Below are 22,513 nucleotides of genomic sequence, written 5' to 3'. Positions count from 1 at the left end.
AGAATACAGCCGTTTCTACTCACCCTGATTTACACTTCATAAATCCTTCTATCTCATGAATGTAACCCATCATCGGTAGATAAATCTGCCTTACAAGAGCAGCATCCGGAGTGCAGACAAGCGATCGTTCTTGTTTCTTTCGTTCCGGCCCGAGTGGTACAACACCTTGTTTATTGCTAAAGCTAGCATTCAGCAAATCCCGTCCATTTCCAAGGGACTGATTTAATGCATCCTCTTTGGCTGCAGCACTATTCGACACATTCGACGGATTGCGGCGATGCTCTTTCGCACCGGAGTCCGGTTCCAGCAAAGCCGTATGGGAAGACTTGTCGAATTTGAACAGCATCTTCTTACCTGGCATCTTACGGCGGCTGAAGAATGTGTTGATGTTAGTCGTCTGCTCGGTAAACTGCGCTCGCATCAGCTCGTCACTGCTGTCGTTTTGTATATCAAGATAATCAGTCAACACTAATTTCAAGACCGCCTGAGCCTGTCCCCAGTATTCAATTAGATCATAAGCCTTCGCTTGCGTTAGATTGTAACGGTGCATTACGTTGTGATAGTTTTTAAGCGTCAATTGATGCGCATTTGCAATAAGCTTTAACTGTTTGAAGACTATTTCTAGAAGTTCGAGTATTGGAGCTGTCTGGTCGGGCGTCTCTTCAGTGTTTGTCGCCAGATTTCCAAACGGGATCTGATGCTGTGTCTGCTGCTGATTCTGTTGCTGCTGGTTGAGTGTGATGATGTGATGAGTGGATCTCGTGACAATCGCTAGGAGTTCACTTTGCATTTGTACTCTTATGGACTGCAATGATAAAATTCATTGATAATAAATAACTCATTTGTGTTAAAATTTACCACATACTTCTATCGATTCAGGCACTTTATTCAGCAACGCAAAACACTCAATGATGATTCCTATGAAATAGGTAGAATTGACATCCGGATCGAGCAAATCCGTGTCTTCGATGATTTCGCTCTTGTCGACATCGAGGTAGCCTACAAATTAATAACTCATTATTAAAACCGTTTGCATATAATTAGCATTTAAAAACATTCTACAAACCATTCTGTGCAATTTCAAACAATGCTCTTCTAGCCTTCGTGTTGGCTTCCATTCGTTCGGCCGATCGCCGCAAAACGTTCCGCTGAAATGGCGAAGCCGCTGTACTGTTCGCCGCGTACTGACTGTTCCGACCAGAGCTTTGCCTTTGAAAGCTTTGCAGCACTTCAGCCGTACTGGAAACGTAAAGATGTTTGTTGAGTTCCTCAAGCAGCCGACCATAGAGCTGTTGCCGTTTGGTCTGAAAATCCTGCCGCAAATCGTTCAGACCTTCTACGTCCTTCAGGGGACCTTCCGTCATTTCGATTGCCGACATTAGAAGTTTGGTTGCATGTAGATAGTGCTTCTTGCCCATAAACGAAGCCAACTGTTGAGGAGTTCTACGGAGTTCGTTGATCTGGTCCAACATTTCCAACACATACTTGTGCTGCACAGCATCCGTGTAGAGCTTTTTCAGTTCTTCCCGCCGGCATCGTAACAATTGCTTACACGTTTGCAAGTTTTCTTTGACCACATGAATTTTCTCCCGGGAGCTGGTGATCTGTGTCGAGACCTTGCCGAACAACTGCATAACCCGTGTGAGATCCCCATCGTTCCGGGAAACCAACTGGTTCAACCTCTGATCAGTTTTACGAAACTCCTTTTCGATCTTCTGCTTCTCCCGTTCTCGCTGCTCATTGGTTTCGCTGGCGTCAAGGGTTTTGATCACCGAAACCAATAGTCCGCAGCCGCTCTATGGAAATGGAAAAGAAATGCTATTAAACTGATGAATAAGCAAATTTACGAACGCGTGTACACTAGACCGTTGCACCTCCACCGATGATGTCATCTGTTCGAAACATAAAAGATAGACATATTTAACGATTCAAAGCATATTTCTCACCATTATGATCCAATCAGCAGCAATCAGCAAGTTTAAGAATCAAAACGAGAAAACCGTCGTGCAGGCTGTCAACAGCCTGGTGTACAAATTACAACACTAACAGAACTATTTTGTACACAGAAACTTAATTCCACCCCTACAAAAGTGGGCTGATAACATATCCGTCCGATAAATGTTTTTCGTTCTATACGTGACGGTACGAGTACGCTTGCGGTCCGCGTATAAGCTCGAACAGGGAAATCAGACGTGCGGGTGAGTGAGTGTTCTTCTTGTTTACGTCGTCCGCGAAGTCAGCCCGCAAGCAGAGTTGCCGTTTCAATGGAAAACAAGGCACACAAGATAACTGCTCGAATCATGCAGAAATTTGAGCGTTGGAATTTTTTAAAATTGGGTCCTAAAGCCCTATGTCGTTTTTAGCTTGAATCGATGAGGTTAGGGTTAGGAACACATATTTTGATATTCAATTTTATATTTTTAGGCTATTGCCGTTAAAAACCTTTTTTTTAATTTTGCGAAATTTTGAACAAAAAATAAACATTTGGGCAACCTTATATAGACAAACTATAGTTGTGCATGGTTGTGTCAAGCGGTGTCTAGACAACACGAATTATAAAAAGAAACCATAGTATGTCTTGAAATGTCACGGAAAACTTTTTGTTTACCTTCACGCTCATGTGATAGTGTGTCAAAAAGTCAAAAGTTGCAAAGTCAGGAAATGGCTTGGCAATCGCGACCTAAAACATTTTCTGAGTTTACAGCACATTTTCCGGTTCCGGTCATCTTAGTTTAATTAAGGCCTTTGTCAAAATCAGCAATAAGCGTAGTGACTGCACTTGGTCACAGCGTGAATGGCTTCAGTTTTCGGATGCAACACCCGCCATCGAGATGCGATCGTGTTTGGTTAGAAACGCACAGAAATTTTTGGTCTGCCGTTCGCCCTACTGCTGATTCACGTCGGAGTAGCAGAACATACCAATCTGATTGATAATACGGTGCCAGTTTCGGTTGGCGTTTTTTTTTCATACTGTTCTGCGGGGTCGATTGTACCGAGATTATACTGTTGGCCATCAGTTTGACATCGTTTAGTCATTCTTAGCGCAAACTAGATTTGGACAAAGTCTAGCACCGTGAATCGATGGATTGGAATACATTGCCCGAATCAAAATTTTTATCCGATAACTAGTACAAATTTGATGTTCCACTTCCTCACGACCAGCAAAACGCAGACAAGCACAAGAGACAACTGCGAAGCTGTAACTGTCAAAACGATCAGCTGCTCAAACCAGAGTTGCCAGTGAGAAAAAGTTATCATTGTTGCCAGAAACGTGTTATTTTCGTTATGTCAAGGAAGATCTCTAATGTCAAGGGAGAATAAATTACAATATTTTTATTTTTTAATTTTTTAGTGCTCTGCATCTTTTTTAAAAATAAAAAACTGTACTCTGGTAGTCATAATGGGAAGCTTTATCGTTTCTTCTAAAAAAATCATCTTTTTATCACAAATTTTAGGACCCAATTACCATACAAGTTGAGCCAACGTGCCCCAGAACTTTGTGATGAACAAAACAAATATTGAAAATTAGGTCTCCAATTTTTTCAGAACATTGCAAAGGAATTTTATCGACCTTAGCAGACATCATATATTTTATACAAAAAATGTTTGCGAGACGATACTTGCTTCAGGAGATAATTCATATCTGATGCAGTTATGTTTAAGAAAATCTATCGCTTTAAAATAGCCCACAATAGTTAAATTTTCTACGATAACCCGAAAAGAAAAATGTAAAATAAATATCACTAATTCAAGATTTTTATAACAAAATCGTTTTACGATACTGGGATCTAAAGTTATGAATTTTGAATATAAGATGCCTAGAAAACCACCACCAGAAACAGACTTTTTTTACATCTTGTGGTCTATTCCTCTATATTTTGAAGAAAAGGACAATTCGGCACCACCTTTTCAGAAGGGCCAATCTGTAAAATGTAAACAAAACGAGTGAGGGTTATTTTCTGCTGAACTAGCATGGGGAAAGAAATCCTCACTCAGTTTGTTCACATTTTGCAGATTGGCCCTTTCGAAAAGTTGGTGCCGAATTGCTTTAAATTTGATGGATGGCTGAAATGGAGTTTTATAAAAAAAACAAAAATTCTGGAGTTTGTGAAACTATCCTTTTTTTAACACTAGTTTTTCAACATTTTAAAACCGTAATCCATTTGACGAGATTGTTGATTTTTTTATATAACAGGTCAGTAATTATTTTCAAATTTATATTGTAAAATTGTCTAAAACTTAAAATATTTGTAAGTTTTATCAAAACAATGAAAATGGTCAAAATATGCTTGGTAGGAACGTCTTTGTTGAGCCAAACTATTTTATATTAAAATTGCTTCGGTGTTCTTGGTTGAAGTTGAATGCGTACTTTATATATCAAGTATACAGGCAACATTAACCGTTTTTGTCGGTTTTGCAGGTAGAATTGTTTACATCACCACTGTGTCCATTTGTATAAGATAAGATGCTTGCAGAAAACATAGATATTAGAGGGTCTTCTGCGTACATAATATATGGACAGGAAAGTGCTAGATATTTTAAATAAACTAATTTTTTAAAACGGAAATTACAAATTACTTTCAAATATAGCAAGGTAATACAATGATATTGTGCCTTGCAGCAATTTTACGAGTCCTACGCAAATTCACATATTATACTGTACAATTCACAATAATTATACTGTACTTACCAATAAATTGAAGATATGCTTGTCAAACAGAAGGGACACAGAGATGAGACAATGACGAAAAACTGATGGTTCGAAATACTAAATTGCATCGTGTATAGGACACGCAGAAAATAATCATACTAATAATTTACGTGTGGGAGTCTAAGGTGGAGTCTTTGCAACAGCACTAATTAGGAACATTTCTTGTTTTTATGATTTTAACTAAGTTTTGAATTTGATCGAAATAAGAAAACACGTTCTGCAAATCTGACTGAAACAATTTCAGAATAAAATTGAGAACGATTCAAAACCAGTCATATGCGATGGCAAACCGCGGCAAATCTTATGGCTTTTCAAAACTAATTCATAAAGCACTATTTTGATAAGCATGTTCAAGTTTTAGTTAGGTATACCTGACACGTTTCGAATTACGTAACTGTTCTGAAGAAAGTGGCCGCTTTTCACTGTGAATTAAACCTAACACGTGAATTAAACCTAATCAAGCTTATTGTTGATTAGTCCAAGTGTTTGCGACTTCTTTTGAGATCCTTCGGACGTATGCCAGTTCAAGTTTTTTTAAGTACCAAACTAACCTATTTTTAATAGACATGCGTATGCGTTTGATTCAAGCAGATTTTTTTAAATCTAAATATACATCGTTTACATGATAATTCCATGAACATAAATCTGCTCGATTCTTAAACCAACGAACAAATTCAACACCTTGCCGCTATCTTGGCAACACGCTTCTGCGCGTTGAGGTTAGCCCTGTCATTTTGACAGTTTCTTTTCACCCTGCTTTCGCTAGTCGGGCAGGTCCTTATGAATCGCATAAAAAATATCACCGTTCCAAAAAAGAAAACATGAACACCCACAAAAATAAACACAAATATCGCATTGGTTGCGCAATTTCGGCACTAGTTAACTAGCTAACACTGTGCACCGTACCGTTAATTTCACTTTGCACTAGTTTAGATGTAAATTAGAGGCACAAATTACCGTTTCTTTGCCGTATTTTACGGCTCTCGGTGGTTTCACGGGTGGAGAATCCATGTATTGAAATGAGCACTTGCACTTCTGCTGCTGGCTGACATAAATCTATTATCTTCGTCTTTCACTTATTATTCGTCGTACGTTTTTTACTATTCACAACCCACAACGTCTCTGTTCCCGTTACGCGAGAACGCGGCAAATGAAAATGAACATTATTTGCGATGAACTTGGAAATGAACCGTCTAAAGTAATTATTGCATTTATGTATGATATTTTATGCTAAAAACTAAAAAAAAAGCACCGCGCAATTCAAGCTGGAGTTTTGCTACGCGTACGCGTGGTGATAGAGCCATGCTTTCCTAGAAGTACGCAGCCATGAAAAACAAGAAATTTTAACAATACAGCAGGCCTTGCCAAATACGAATAAAATTTTCATTCTCATCAAAAATTTTCAGTGAAATAGAAGCAAATTTAATTCACCGTCAAAATTTTCAAAAATTGTTTTAAGAAGAAAATTCTAGAAAAAAAAACTGAAAACTATCGAAAATGGTAATCTTTCTTTCTGTTCTATAGAAGATTATCGATTAAAGTTTTAGTTTTGAATTTTCGCAGAGTTTCAGCAATCGGGAAACCATCTCGCTTCATATTGGCCAGGCCGGTATTCAACTGGGGAACGCAACTTGGGAGCTGTACCTGCTGGAGCACCGCATCGGAAAAGATGGCAAACTGCAGGAAGCGGTCGAGCCAAATAATGACGATGCAAACTGCTTCAATGGAACGTTCTTCCAGCGTACGGTCACCGATAGCTATGTTCCACGAGCGATTCTCGTGGACACCGAGCCATCCGTGGTAGACCAGGTTCGTTCCGGTGAGTACAGGAATTTGTTCCATCCGGATAACATGATCAACGGAAAGGAGGATGCGGCAAACAATTTTGCACGGGGTCATTTCCACATCGGTAAGGAGCTACTGGATGGAACGATGGAAGTCATTCGGCGCATGGCAGAAGAGTCGAATAGTTTGCAAGGATTCTTTATGTTCCATTCGTTCGGAGGGGGAACTGGATCCGGCTTTTCCTCTCTCTTGGCGCAAAAGCTGGCGGATGGTTTTTCTAAAAAGAGCAAATTAGAGTTTGCCATCTATCCTTCACCGCACATTTGCACCAGCGTGGTTGAACCGTACAATTCCGTTCTAACGACTCATCATTCCATCGATGCCACGGATTGCACCTTCCTGGTGGACAACCAATCCATTTACGACATCTGCCAAAAAAAGTAAGGGATGAAATTATTTTCATTTCGCTTTTATCATTACATTAGCTAATTTGATTCTTGTTAGATTAAACGTCGAACGGCCACTCTATAGCAACCTAAATCGTCTTATAAGCCAGGTCGTATCCAGTATCACCGCTTCGCTGCGGTTTGGGGGTGCACTCAATGTCGATATGAACGAGTTCCAAACTAACTTAGTACCCTACCCTCGAATACACTTTCCGTTGGCGGCATTTTCCCCTTTAGTACCGAAAGAAAAGGCGAATCATTCCAGTAAGTTCACATTAAATCTAAGAGATCGTAAATTTTCACTTCTAACATGGTTTTCCCCTCACAGCAATGACCGTATCGGATCTAACGTCACAGTTATTCGAGCAAGACAATCTAATGGTCAAATGTGACTTAAAAAGTGGTAAATATATGGCCTGCTGCTTGCTATACCGTGGCGATGTGGTACCGAAGGATGTCAATAGTGCTATTGCAACTATTAAGTTTCGACGATCGCTTCACTTTGTGGACTGGTGTCCTACCGGGTTTAAGGTTATATTTTTGCCTACTATCGTTGAACATTATGGTACATAAACATAAAACACTTTCTCATTCTCTAGGTTGGCATAAATCAAAAGTGTCCCATTATGATTCCGGATGGTGATTTGGCGCCTATTCACCGAGGGGTTTCGATGTTAGCTTCCAATACTGCCATCTGCGAAGCGTGGCAAAAGCTGAACTACAAATTCGACCTAATGTACACCAAGCGAGCGTTTGTACATTGGTATGTTGGGGAAGGCATGGAAGAGGCAACGTTTCGGGAGGCACGTGAAAATTTGGCCGCTCTCGAGATGGATTACTACGAGGTAGCGAAGGATTACGATGGTGAGTGTAATTTTCTACTTATTCTATTGAAAACTGCATGCATTTACAACGCGGTGGCTAGGAGTATTTCGCTATTCAATAAGTTCACAATAGACAAGTAATTTTCGACGAAAGAAACGATTTTAGTTAGTTTGTGTTGTGGCGACTTAACTAGAACTACTTACTGGGCATTCGTAACAACTTCATTTTGCATGATTTATATTCGGCTCTAACTAACAGACCTCACGCGTATACTAGCTCTAAGTGAAACCACGGCTCTATTGCACCTATCGAGACGTGCCCGTTTATAACATGAAATTTAAATTCCTTTATACCTCTCTAAGAATATACCGATTTGATTTTCACCCGCTCTCACACATGGGAATTTGTTGAAAAACAATTTTTAAGCATACTCTGACTCAGCAAATTTTTGTTCCACTGAATCGTACCCCGCCTTGAAATCTATAAACAAATGGTGAGTTTGCAAGTTGAAATTCCGTAAAGTTGAACCGCACTGGCATTCGCCAACATTTTCCGCAACGATCTTTGAACAGAATGTGGGAAAGAATTTCATATGCAGAGTAAAGCAGAATAAGCCTGCATTTTAATCTTTGGTCTTTTTTGCCGTTGTTAATTGCCCGTCTACAAACCCAGCTTGATAACTTCCCACCAATCTACTTCCTAGGGGCGATAGACGGCGAATGATGATCTGAAAAAGAACTTTATAGGCGGCGTTGAGAATGGTGATCGATAATTATCGAACGATTCTCTCTCTAACTGGGTGACAAGTTCTTGTTTATTGGGCATATTACTCCCTCCCTTCACTCCTTCGGTGACTGTTCTGTCTAGCCAACCTATTCGGGCCCATCGTGATAAGCTCCGTTGCGATGCCATCTCTGCCAGCTGCCTTGTTTTTGAGCTGCTTGATGGTTTCGAGCACTTTACCTATTGTGGAGGTCGGCACATCACCATTATCCGCCGTACTGGTATAGTCACTACTTCTGCTGTCTTGTTATTCCGTCTCCGTGCCATTCAGGTGCTCATTGTAGTGCTGCTTCCACCTTTCGATCACCTCACGTTCATCCGACAAGTTCCCTCCGTCTTTATGCCGACATGCTTCGGCTCGCAGCACAAAGCTTTTGCGGGATACGTTCAGTTTCTTGTACAATTTACGCATTTCCTTAGGAAAATACAGCTGTTCCATGCCCTTGCACTCCATTTCTTCCAGGCGGCGCTTCTTATCTCGGGAAAACTGGGTTTATTGTCTTAGCTTCTGTCTACATCGTTCCACGTTTTGACGAGTCTCCTGCTGCAGCATCAACGTCTGCGCTGCATTCTTCTCGTTCAACATCCTCTGGCCTTCATCGTCGAATCAGTTGTTACGTTGACTCCTTTTGGCGAACCCAATGGCACCTTCCACTGCGCTGTTGATGGCTGGTTTAACGCTATCCCAGCAGTCCTCGAGAGTGGCTTCGTTTTACTCTCCCTCACCCGGCAGCGCAGCCTCAAGGCATTACGCGTACTCAGTAGCGACTTCAGGTCAGGTTGGTAATAAGACCGTACCAGTCCTCCTTAGTTCATACATGTAGTACAACCGGATGGATTCACAATGCTTCCCTCTCGACTTACAGAATTTTAGCTGGTTTGCCATTTTTTAGGTCTCTAGTTGCTCTTACTCGCCATTCAACAGTAAATCGAAATGTGTTTTTTACGCATGGTTATCTCCGATCTTTCGGTTTCCTTCTTAGTCGTTGCACATAACCAGGCTTCATTTTGCTCATCTTGTTCAGCCGTTTCCTCTCCCTCCTAACGATGCCTGAATACTGTTTTCACTTACGACCATTCATCTTGCGCAGAAGGAGCGCTACCAGAGCAACCACAACCAGAGCTAATATTTCCTTCGTACATTGGAGACATAAGACTATTCGCTCCGTGTCCCAAAGAGAATATGCGATTGGCAATTATATGGATTGGAACGATTTGCTCCGTAACCATGAGAGCATGCCTTCGGTAGCACTTCGATAGAAAAAGAAAGATGAAACCAAACTGATGCTCACTCGCCGGCAGAGCAAATTAGCAAAGCACTGCAAAAGCAAAACAAAACTCGTCGGAGAACATCTGACTAAGAGAGGGTAAATGGATTCGTCTTCTGCGCTTTGCCAGTAAAACGTTGAAAATTGAGATGGCAGAAGCCTGCACATAACAGAAGTTGCAACGGTCCTGTTCCTAATTCCATCGATCCTTTTCAAAAAGCCTTTCGTGTCATGCTAGAACGCGATCCCAGTGCTGGCGCTTCTTACGTATAGTTACTATATATATAGTTCGGCGGATAGAAAATCGGGAGCCAAATAAACGTCAAAAGCGGAGCCAAAAGCTTTTCAAAATCCAAAATGCAGGAGTAATGGTAAAAAAATACACTTTATTTTCATAGAACTAGTCATTTTCAACACCCGTCAGTGATTATTTTTCGTAAAAACCTGCACATTTCACCATTATTTCAAATTTAATTTCATAAATCAGGGATGCCAATTCGCCTGGTTTTCTATCCGCCGAACTATATATATAGTAACTATATTCTTACGACATTGAAGCATCTCTGCTGGATTCTTCTCGTCAGTCCCTTACTGGCAATCTGCGTGAAACCACTCACTGGAAATGGCTGCGGCTGTAGCACAGAACAGAAATGGAAGTAGAAATCCAAACACGTACATGCTACTTTCTACAGATACTAGCGGTAGCGAGTCACTTTTTTTCCACGAAAGCACACGAACGCGTACGAAAGCATGTGAAAACTGCTATGCGATTGGCAGCGAACGTTCTGCTTATATTGCTGTTATTTTCTTCTATACGAAAACCTTCCCAAAGAAAAATAAAAACAAAAAAGACTCTGTTACCAGTTTTGATCTCCGAATCGTTTGGACTTCCACTTCTGTTCTGTGGCTGTAGTATCCAACACTTCTCGCGTTGTATACTAGTCACATGGAAGATGTGCTTCCACTGCACGTTTAGGTTCTCTCTAACTCGTTCACCAATCCCCTCATCAGCTTTCCGAAAGCAACTCCTTGCATTGATAACCGCCGAATATTGAGTCGTATTTTCCTCGTAGGTTTCGATTAGAATACGTTGGACAACCGGGTACGAATGTTTAGCAATATAGTGGTTGAAAGAGGGGCGCTTTTAGTGAACTCTTTATGAAAAATGAAAAAAGTGGCCACAGGCTTATCAGTATGTTTGACAATTACTATGTGACAACATTATTTTAGTTAATCAAACAATTCTTCCCCTTAACCGTTCCTACATTAAGTATTACTCTTCATAATTTTCAGATGACGTAGCAGCCCCCGTTGAAGCGAGCGAAGAATTTTAAGGGCAGTGATATTACTCCGTCATCCCCCGCCAAGAGGATCAAGTGAGTACGCCGTCACCGTTCGCTACTGTAGAATATCGTTTAAATAAGTATATTTTTGCTCTTGAAACTACTGTATAGTATGCTCGATCAGATAATATTTTCAATAATAAAACAATCTTAATTTATATTCCACACGCTCCGTTCGAGAGGGTGACAAACGCAACAACAGCTCATATCCGAGAGAGTTTTTTTCATTATATTATTAAATTTTTTTGAACTCATGGTTTCCTGATTTTATCATCTGTGATCGTGTGCAGAGCATGTTTGAACTATATTACTTAGCAGATGGTTTATTATTAAAGTTCAATTATAAGCGATGCGATGATTTATTTTAGATTTTATTTATCAATTACTTTAATAATCGTGAATTAATGTTCTCTACTATGCCGGCTACTGTGAAGAAATAGGTCCTCTAAATATGCTTTGGCTTCTTGATCAACAAGGTGTTGGTTGTTTAATCCAATCGTAGATGAATTCATTGGTTTAATAATGTTACTTGTTTCTTTACTAATATGCCAGTAGCTGGTTACAATTCTACGGCTTGTTTTAAATTTTCTCTAATTGGTATATATAGTAATACGCTTGGATCTTGATTTCTCATCAATAGAAGGTATAAGAAGATGTATATAGGCTCTGAAGGTGAAAAATATCTTTATCAAATAAACGTTCTGTTGCGTGAGTTAATATTCTTGGACTTCGTGGGATCAGTTTCGAGGGTTTCATATGTTTCTGTTTCTCGGAGATACTTTGGCGTGTGGAAGCAAAACCGTTCGGTTTCACAGGAAGATGATGTCTTAAAATAGTTTGTTTTATTTTTCATGTATAATTTTCGTTCACTTTTAGAATAGTTGGTTTACTGTTGTTCCTTTAACGTGTTTTATCTGTTTACTCGAACTAATCGTTTTTTTTTTTTGCTGGATTAAATGACTCCCTACTAAGAGTGATTGAGCTTTGAAAGAATGACTTTACGCAATGCTTGAAAATGCCTTTTCTGAACACTATGGTGTATCCTAGAATTAGATGTCACAGGCCACAAATAGCATTATATTAATTAACGCTACAGTAATCAGCAAATTCAATAATAGTAGTGTCTCAATTTAGGGTCAAATATTGAAAATTTCGTTACTTTATTCCACTTGCCCATTGCAAGAAAAACACCACAATTAATTATGTCAAATATGTATAGCGCTCAAATTACATTTGGATACACCGCAGTGTAACTTTCAAACACCAGCCATAAAGTCCAACAGTCCTTTCCGCTCAATCCCTCGAGCTACACGCATTTGTCTGTTTATTTTCCTCGTGATAGAAAACACGTACATCTATAAAAATTGATATCAGAATGGTTTGTGAATTTTTCCTGCACATATTGTTGTGTGTATGTGTTAAATCTGCATGCGTTTTTTACTGTTCGGTTTCATCTCGTTAAAATATTACACTCGAATACGACATATGTAGAAATTAATTTCAGCTGCACACTGCGTTTACTTTTTGATCGGTGGCAACTGTTCGGTGATTGTGACACTCAACCGTCTAATGTTGGGCTTGTCGTAGTCCTCCATTGACATGCCACGGGACAGCCGCCGGGCTCCCGGAGTTCCTTCGGTCGAACCACCGGAACTGGTAGAAAATGCCCTGCTGCGATCAACACCGGGCATGGCGACTGATGTCAAAAGACCTTGGCCCTTGCAGAACAGTAGGATTGACTGGGCTACCTTGGCAGGCTAAAATTGAAACCAAATATTTTATGTTCTGTTCTCGAAATATGGAACATTTTTGTACTTACGGCGTCAGCCAGAACATCTCCGGCACGTTCGACCTTCAAAAGGGTGACTTTTTCCTTGTTCAAGTCCTTGTACAATTTCTCAACAACACCAGCGTATGGGCTCATAACACCAGTAATCAATAGACAATCAACCTTGCAGTTCTTCAGCGGCAGGTCCTTACGGCTGAAATCCGATATCTCTCTTAGTAGCATCTGTCAATTGATCATTACCTCGGAAACTTACTTCATAAATGCTTTTACATATTGCTTCAGATTTTTGTTATTCAACGAGCTGTGAAGTCGGCTCTGGAATTCGGCGACAATTTTTTCCTTATCCGGGTTGTCACCGACTAATTGCTAAAAGGGTCATGGGGAGCAAACATCGATTAGAATCTTTTGATAATTATATTGTTTCAATAGATACTACAACGCAACCAAAACAAGACTATGCTTGGTAGGGACAGTGATGCGGAAGCTATGTATCTAAAAGCTAGGAATAACATCAAAACATCCAGTGTAAGCCGATCTAGCACCATTTGTAGATGGCATTGCTGCTAATAGCAGTAAAAATGTTCTACACGATAAAACCATTGGAAGAATCAATCGGCAGATTACTAGTGCATTGAATACTTACATATGAAGCTGTGTAATTTATTCAAACTAGCGAAATATATGCAAAGCTAAACTTTGCATAGATATAAATTATTCCTTGGCCAAAGCAACGCATCTGAACTATATGCTATTAGTGCAACTTGAACTGTTTTGAGAGCCATTAGCACTTATAAACGTTCCGGTGTAATATATCGGGATCTGAACTTCCAGTTAACAGTAATATCATTCTTCTAGTAAAATAAATCTTAGAGTTTAACTCTGCATTGGAATTATTTTCTGTTGTATTTTTTGATTTATTAATCAAAACAATTATTAGCCACCTGAGTAAATGTGCTGATTTTAATAATTAGAATTTGCAATACTTCTAATCCCTAATCCCCCTATAAACTGAGCGTGTGCATTACCGATAAATAAATATATTTTTTTAGTCTACAACAAACAATTATCTGAATATACAAAGGAGCTTTCAATTCTGTTTTTGAGATGTTCAATTGGTTCGGGAGGTCCGCTTTCCTTTGGGTTCAAGGAATTGAATGGAATATATGGTTTTCCTTGATGTCGTAGAATACCTTCTGGGGTACGTACTGCGCAATGGGTCCATTGACAGCAATAACGTATTCGCCATTTTCCATTACGCTTCCAGCGATTCATTAGATTTATTCATGATATCACAATATTAGCTCCTAAAAGCATCCATAGTGTTGGGCTTATCCACATTCTAAGATATGGAGACTCCGGGAAATCAAGGTTACCATGTATGGTTTGACTAACGACGTGCTCGTTGGTTCGAATCCTAGTAGAAATGGAGTTACTTTGGCCATTCTCTCCATTTCAGATTCTCTAGGGCAAGGAATTTTTTGGAGTGAAATGATTTGCTCCGTGATCTTGCGAGCTTGCATTTGGTAGTGTTCTGGCAGAAAAAGAAAGATGAAACAAAACCGACACTCACTCAGATGCAGAGCAATGCAGCAATGCACTTGAACAGTAAACAATTTCGTGACTTGTAAGAGAAGGTAACATCCAACAGAGAGAGCAGATCGCTTCGTCTTCTGGCAAAGCGTAAAACGCAGAAAATTAAAGTTATTTTCAAAGCACGGCATAAGTCTGACGACTGACGAAGCTAACTAAGTGGCTGTGAAAATGTTCGAAAACAGACACTGTGGAAGCCTGCAAGTCGTAGGCGAAATACGCATCTAAAATATAAATAGTAGCATAAAATAATATATATAGTAGAATTAAATTGGATAAGTTTTCTTCTTTTTTAATTTTAGACATCTATCAGTGGTTGGAGAATTCGTGAAAAATGATTATTTGAATTGATGAACATCCTTCTGGAACATACACTACTCGCCTGATTCACCGATAATACATCCATCGGCTTTTGATGTCATCAGGAGCATAACCTCATTGAAACACTGGAATTCGATCCCAAATTGAATGTTGAACATGTACTATGGCCGATTTAGCGGGTATAGCATGTCTGGGGATGCCCTAAAGTGTCCGAAATAGTATCACAGAGTGAACAGAGAATAGGTTAAACTAGTGTTAGTTACTGTAGAAGTCCAGACCGTTTTATTTCTCACTTTTACGATGCATTCATGCATTCGTTATCCGGGATTTCTCCAACCACACTTTAGCTGGCTGTAGAAACTGTCTTTCTCCTGCAGTTCGGTAGCGTCTGTTGGCGCATAGCACTAGGTTGCAGTAAGGTTTCTAACCCGTGTTTTCGGCCCAGGGTTTCAAGCTTCAAATGGTTCTTTTTCAAGTTGAGCCTGCTTGATCTGCTAGGCAAGGATTAGTATATTCCATGTTCCGATTCGCATCCGTGTTTTCATGCTAAACGTTGTTGCCAATAATGCAGATTGATTTCTGCTTCCATTTTCTGTAACGTGTACAGTAGGTTGTTAGCCTAAGGTCCCCATCCTACTGATAGGGTTGCCATCTTACAGCGGGCGGAAGCCGCGGTTACCCCTTCCCTGTATGCGTACAACGACCAAGGTTACAAACCCCGAAAGTTTCAAAAAAGTTGAATCTTTAGTATACGTTGAAATGTGAAATCTATATAGTAGATGCTCCAGTAGTTGTGGGAGTGCAAGTAGTGGTGGAAATTCAAAAGATTTCAATATTTTAGGATCCCGACGTGAGATCTTCCTCACTATCAATACTTACCAATACCCAGTATTGATAGTGAAGATCCCAAAATAATGAACTCTTTCGCATTTCCACCATTACTGATACTACTGGAGCATCTACCCTATTATGTGATATTTCCAAAATTTGCAATAAAACTACTAGGGTAGATGCTCCAGTAATGGAGGGATTATGTCGGGGGATAGTGTGTAAAGACAATTTGAACGCTCAATTTATCAGTTTCCAATTGAACTACATGATAATATGATGCACCATAGTGTTGGCTTTAAATACATACCAAAATTATACCTTTCTACTGGTTAATATATCTAAAATATTGCTTTTCCTGACATTAGTATGTGCTCCTAAAGTAGTGGTAATGTTCCTATAATAGTGGAAAATTTGCCTATAATAGTGGAATGTTGTTTACCGCCTTAGCAACGCTTGCAATGAGCATGGCAGCAGGTGGATAACAACGTAGGCTTGTTAAAATGCTATGGATTGTTACGAATTTCTTAAGCAATTGCACTCTATTGGACTGCTGAAAAGGAATTTGTAATTTTTGCACCAACATCTTGAATTTTAACTGTGTATCTTAGATAAAGCTGTTAACAAATATATATTTAACAATAGAAAACGGAAATTGTCTCGAAATCCGCCAAAATCATGATATATTTCGAGTTTCCACCACTACTGGTACTACCACAACTACTGGAGCATCTACCCTAATAAATGACATGGTTCTGTAAAGAACAGGGCTTCCAAATGAAGTAAAAAAAGTTTGATCTTAAAATGAAAAAGGTACGCTAATGACAAAAAAGGTGATTTTCTGATAAAATTCAATATAGCGGCCAAATTCAACATGGTCACCATTTTTTTTTTTCATTTCATTTGAAAATCCTATGCTTCCTCTTCACAAAAACGTGTCATTTGCTGTATGTTTTATAGCAAATTTAGGAAAAATTGCGCCTCCACGCAGATCTAAGTCAAACGGTCGATGGCCTTTACCCGGAAATGCTTCATGTACTTACTGAAGCAGCTAAGCTAGGAGGTGCGAACGAGAGCGCTTGTTCTCCATTGAGGAGCGGCTCACACAGCGTCTGTCTCGTAACGGGCGGCTGAATATGAAATGCTGTATCCCGTAAGCTATACCTAAGATGGCAGACCCATCAGCGGGATGTAGGTATCGCGACCCCGGTGAGGTAGTATACCGAAAACTCAATTACCACGAACAACGAACAAAGAAATTCAGGACGGAACAATCGGTATAGGACACGACAAGGGACAAGGAAACGATTAAGGGATAACGATTGGAAACTTGGTACCTGGAATGTCCGAACTCTCCATAAACCGGCACGGACTGGCTTGCTTGCTCGAGAGCTGCATCAACTCGGAGTGGAGATCGCTGCTATTCAGGAAGTTCGGTGGCTAAATTAGGGAGAAAGGGAGTTCCGTGCAGTGGACCCTATTGCAGGTACTTCTTTCAAGTACCACATCTACTACAGTGGCGGTAAGAAAGCAGAATATGGAGTCGGTTTCGTAGTGTTGGAAAAACAAAAGCAACGAGTTATCCGGTGAAGGCCCGTAGATGACCGTATATTAAGGGCATTAAGGGCAAATTCTTCAACTATAGCCTAATCAACTTATACGCACCGACAAATGATAAATCCGATGATGCTAAAGACGAGTTTTACGACAAGCTATGGAAAGTGCCCAAAACACGACGTGAAAATCATCATCGGAGATGCAAACGCGCAGATCGGGAGGGAGGAATTCTTCCGTCCAGCTATTGAAAGACATAGCCTGCATCTGTCTACCAATGATAACGGTCTGAGGCTCATAAATTTTGCCGCGGCCAGAGGGATGACCATCTGTAGCACCTACTTTCCACGTTTGAATATTCGGAAACACACCTGGAGGCATCCAAATGGAGACTCTAGCTCTCAGATCGATCATGTCTTGATTGACGGTCGACACTTTTCGGACGTTATCGATGTACGGTCTTTTCGTGGACCAAATATTGACTCTGACCACTATCTCGTAGTGAGTAAGATTCGCGCAAGGCTGTCGAACACGGCGAAAGCTCGCACTGAGAGGACGCTGCGTTTCAACATCCAGCGGTTAACGGCAGACGGCGTAGCAGTGGAGTACGAATCGCAGAACAGCAGGTAGAAGAAGTAGATATAAATGGGCTGTGGAGGAACATCCATGGTGCCATCCAAACATCGTTGCCATCCGGCGCAGAGGAGCGATACGCCAGCAACGACACACGGAGTTTCTATAAAACGGTGAGATGCAGGAATTTTGCCATGCCTGTGATGTGCAATGATAGTGCTGGCAACCTGCTTACCGACAAAACGGCCAGGTGGAAGGAGCACTTTCAGACACTATGAATGGAGAGGTAAATGCGGAGATTAGCAGGGGCAGGATAGAAATTGTAAGCGATGGTCAAGCTGTGGAGCCACCAACACAGGAGGAGGTTAAGAAGGCAATCAGTGAGCTGAAAAACGGTAAGGCTGCTGGGAAGGACGGTATCCCGGCTGAACTTCAAAAGCGGGAAGCGAACGGCTGTACGAAGCAATCCACCGGATCATTGTCAGGATCTGAGAGGAAGAACAAATGCCGGAGGAGAGGTTGGATGGCCTCATTTGCCCAATTTTCAAAAAGGGACATCGAATGGAGTGTAAAAACTATCGAGGAATTACATTGCTCAATTCTGCCTACAAGGTGCTTTCCCGTATCCCGTCGGCGAGTACCAAGCTGGTTTTCGTGATGGTCGCTCCACGACGGATCAGATGTTTACCCTGCGCCAGTTGCTAGACAAGTTCCGGGAGTACAACTTGCAGACAGACCATCTGTTTGTGTACTTTAAAGCGGCGTACGATTCAGTTAAACAAAATGAGCTGTGGCAGATAATGCTAGAACATGGTTTTCCGACGAAACGAGTTACGCTGATTCGTGCGACGCTGGACGGATCCAAATCATGGGTTAGAATAGCGGGTGAGACCTCAGCTGCTTTCGTGACGTTGGATGGACTGAAGCAAGGAGATGCACTCTCTAACCTGCTATTCAACATTACCTTGGAAGGTGCATTACGAAGAGCAAATGTGGTAAGTAATGGAACTATCATCACGAAATCTCACATGCTTCTTGGTTTTGCGGATGACGTCGATATCATCGGAATCAACCGTAGAGTAGTGGCAAAGGCCTTCAGGCTCTTTAAAAGGGAAGCTGCGAGATTGGGACTTACCATTAATACCGCCAAAACGAAGTACATGGTTGCTGGTAGGGAACGTGGGAGCTCAAGTGGTGTTGGTGCCGAGGTGGAGTTAGATGGGGAACGATATGAAGTAGTGGAGGAATTTATATACCTTGGTACACTCGTGACATGTGACAACGATGTAAGCCGCGAAGTGAAACGACGAGTTGCAGCCGCGAATCGGGCTTTCTACGGATTACGCAACCAGCTGAAGTCCCGTAGTTTACAAATTCGCACAAAACTGGCGCTCTACAGAACACTAATCCTCCCAGTGGCCCTTTACGGACACGAATCATGGACGCTAAAGGAAGCTGATCGGCGAGTGCTTGGGGTTTTTGAGCGTAAAATTCTGCAATCTATACTTGGTGGCTAAATGGAAAATGAATTGTGGCGCAGACGCATGAATCACGAGCTGTACCAAGTATACAAATATGCTGATATAGTGACGGTAGTGCAATGTGGCAGGCTGCGGTGGGCTGGACACGTGGCCAGAATGCCCGATGAAAGAGTAGCCAAAACTATTTTCAGCAGAGAACCAAGAAGAGGCCGTAGACTCCGAGGCAGACCCTGCACCCGGTGGGTGTGTGGTGTCGAAGACGATGCACGTTCAGCTGGTGTTCGTGGGGATTGGAGAACGGCAGCCCAGGACCGACGATACTGGAGGACCATAATTCGTTCGGCGCAGGATCGGTAACGGACCGTTGCCACTAAATCAAATCATATATGACAATTGTAAACTTTGCTACAGATAATTAGTTGTTTCATTTAGTTGAGATTCAAACACTTGATGTCTGGGATTTCAAAAGCAGTTTTTATACTTAAAACAAAATACTCACGAAAATTTATGATTGTGTTCTGACAGACACAAAGTGAAAAATAGTTTCATAACAATAATTATTATTTTGAGCATGAAAACGACAGACGTGTTTTTATAGGCCGGCCTAGAGATCAATAGTAAATCAAATTCATTTTAATGAAATTATTATTTGTATTGTTTGTGAATGCGCTTCCCAACAAACACTGTCGTATCACAACTTATCAAGCGCTTGTAGCTTGATAATTAGCCGTACAAAAGTTGAATAAGCTACTAATCAACAAAAATGTTTGTTGGGTTCGTATTTCGAGAAGATGATAATTTTTAATGTACCGGACTTACTGTTCAGTTCAATACCACATTTCGAAGACCAATCGATTGTGTATCGATTTTTTAACGTGACAAATCTCGAATCTTGATTAAAAGAGTCAAACTTGATTGCTGTTTATCTTCTGTCTCAATTTTTCAAAACAAATTGCTGTCCAATTAGGTTTCATCGTACTTTCAAGACAATTATTATTTGAGTTTGAATGTAACTGTAACAATTCGTAGCATGCACGGAATGTAACAATTCGATGGATGCAATTTTTTAAATACCATTGACTCCATTCATCATCTAGTCGAAAATTTTTATCTTGTCAGCCATTTCACTACTCAAGCAGCACTTTTTACACAATAATTGATAGATTACAGCAACCTATTTTGGTATACTTATGTAGAAATGCCATACATTTTATTTTATTTGACTCCTAGAACCGAGATTTGCCGACAAAAGCACCAGCAAGCTAGCGTAAACTGATAGCAGTTTGCTATAATACAAGCAAGCTGAACATTCTAATGACACAAGCGAAACTCAACAAAAAAGGACACTACTGAAGGAAGTAAAAAAAAGATGCAACAACGAACGAGTTAAAGGAAAAGCTCGAGCAATACTATAGTACTGTGGCAACCCACGGGAGGAAAGCGATATGCAAATGTACCTCGGAGAAGATCTGTGGTTCCCGAGGGTGATTCATTTTTGCATTTTTTTTTGTGCGGAGCACCGCAGCAGATTATGGTTGTTGTTGTAATTGTTGGTGCAGTAGTAGTTGTGGTTGTTGTTGTTGTCGAAGAAATGGTTGAATTCGTTTTGTAAAAAGCCATTTTATTTCAGGTTCGGTGCGCGCGGAAAAGCCACCGTTATTGCAACGGATCGATAAGTTGTTTGTAGTATTGTTTACATTTCACCGTTTCATTCACAATTTAGAAAGGTTAACGCGGGCGATTGATTTAAATTGGTATGTTTATTTTTTATAATTCGTCCACAGTTTTTGTCGGATCGACGTTGATATGAATTCATTCGATTTTGACAGGTGGACGGATAAGCACGAAGGATTCACCATTATCGGCGAAGTCGATGGAAGATGTGAGGCATGGAACAATAAAGCAAACATATATTAAAATACAACGGTCCAATAACAGGAAATATGTCAGTGAGCATATATTTGGAACCGGTGTACGATGCCGGAAACATTTGCACATGAGTTTGCGGAATTGTGAAACGATTAAAAGTAATTTGTATACGAAATTGTTTTCGTAGTTACCTACTTAACCCTAGAATAACGTTCAAAGAAAACGTTTGTAGAAATTAAACAAAAATTACGAACCCGGATTTATACCCTGACCTTGCAAAAACTTGTTTCACTAGACTAATCCAGTTTTATTCTAATCGAATTTTCTTACGAATAGTATTCCAACATAAGGAAATATAAAAACTTCGCTTGAACTCATTCCAACTTATTAAAATATAACTCACAATTCCGCAAACCGGCAACGGTTCGATATTAATCTACTGTTAAGGATGTCAATGGAACTAGAATGGAGCTGACGTATTGAGAACAGGGTATATGGTTCCCGCGGCTACGTGGGCTCTAGTGGTGGTTACGAGAACGATAGACAAGGACAGAAGGGACTAGAGTGGCGGTTCGCGGAAATCGCAGTATGTATATAATAACCGATTCCAATTTCGAGAACAGGCAATTTCCAATGCTTCCGTTTTGGTGGCTGTTTTGCCGGTATGTAATTTAATTCGAGCTTCAACTACGGGTTTGGGAAAATAACAAGGTTGAATAAACATGGTTTACCTAACACGAAACAAAAATTTAGAACATTCCAATTGCCGATTGAATATGAAACAATAGAAGGACAGTATAGAAGAAGAAACATAGAAAGGTATATGCATAACAATAGAGTCGGTAACACCAGTAGGCGAGGAAACAGTTTTATTCTACCCGTCAAAAGCCAATGTGTTTTGGATCATGTTGGACAGGGTGAATTGTTTGTGGGGTGGGGCAATGGTGCTGAATATAGAACATGACTTCACGCTGAAAAGCGTGATTGACCGTGAACAATCTGTCTGTGAAAATGCTGCAGTTTTTTTTGAGTACGAAAACTTACATAGCCAAATTTGTGATACAGTAGAAAGTCCTCGGCTGACTGGCCGAGTTCGTCTCCCTTCCAGCTGATGAATTTGGTTTTGAATGCGTCTAGCACCGAAGCTGCCGAACCGGTGACGTTGATCAGAATGAGACCGAGGGTTCGTGACGGATGTGCCAAACCGAATCGGGCCAGGACGTTGGCGCCCGCACCTTCGCCTAGGCCGATAACGTATTTAACGTGCAAAAAGTCCAACACCGTAACCAGCTCTTCGCCCAGCAACTGAAGCGATGGAAACTGGAAGCTGACGGAAGAGAATGGTTT

At 40.6% G+C, this 22,513-nt stretch overlaps 1 protein-coding gene across 1 annotated transcript in view; it reads right to left on the bottom strand.

Annotated features, from left to right (window-relative positions):
- LOC128743666 (exocyst complex component 4-like) overlaps positions 1–22,513 on the bottom strand; it is a 129,630-nt gene that overhangs the window by 7,339 nt on the left and 99,778 nt on the right. Inside the window, exons 6-14 of the mRNA XM_053840285.1 lie at positions 22,211–22,493; positions 13,204–13,316; positions 12,981–13,143; positions 12,701–12,918; positions 9,394–9,397; positions 5,669–5,737; positions 1,067–1,796; positions 866–999; positions 24–805 (exon numbers count right to left, since the gene is read on the bottom strand). Coding sequence (XP_053696260.1) covers positions 24–805; positions 866–999; positions 1,067–1,796; positions 5,669–5,737; positions 9,394–9,397; positions 12,701–12,918; positions 12,981–13,143; positions 13,204–13,316; positions 22,211–22,493 — 2,496 coding nt within the window. The remainder of the gene's footprint in view (positions 1–23; positions 806–865; positions 1,000–1,066; positions 1,797–5,668; positions 5,738–9,393; positions 9,398–12,700; positions 12,919–12,980; positions 13,144–13,203; positions 13,317–22,210; positions 22,494–22,513) is intronic.

This window comes from Sabethes cyaneus, chromosome 3 (assembly GCF_943734655.1).
Source record: "Sabethes cyaneus chromosome 3, idSabCyanKW18_F2, whole genome shotgun sequence".
NCBI classification, from domain to species: domain Eukaryota; kingdom Metazoa; phylum Arthropoda; class Insecta; order Diptera; family Culicidae; genus Sabethes; species Sabethes cyaneus.
This window is presented reverse-complemented; position numbering and strand designations above follow the sequence as displayed.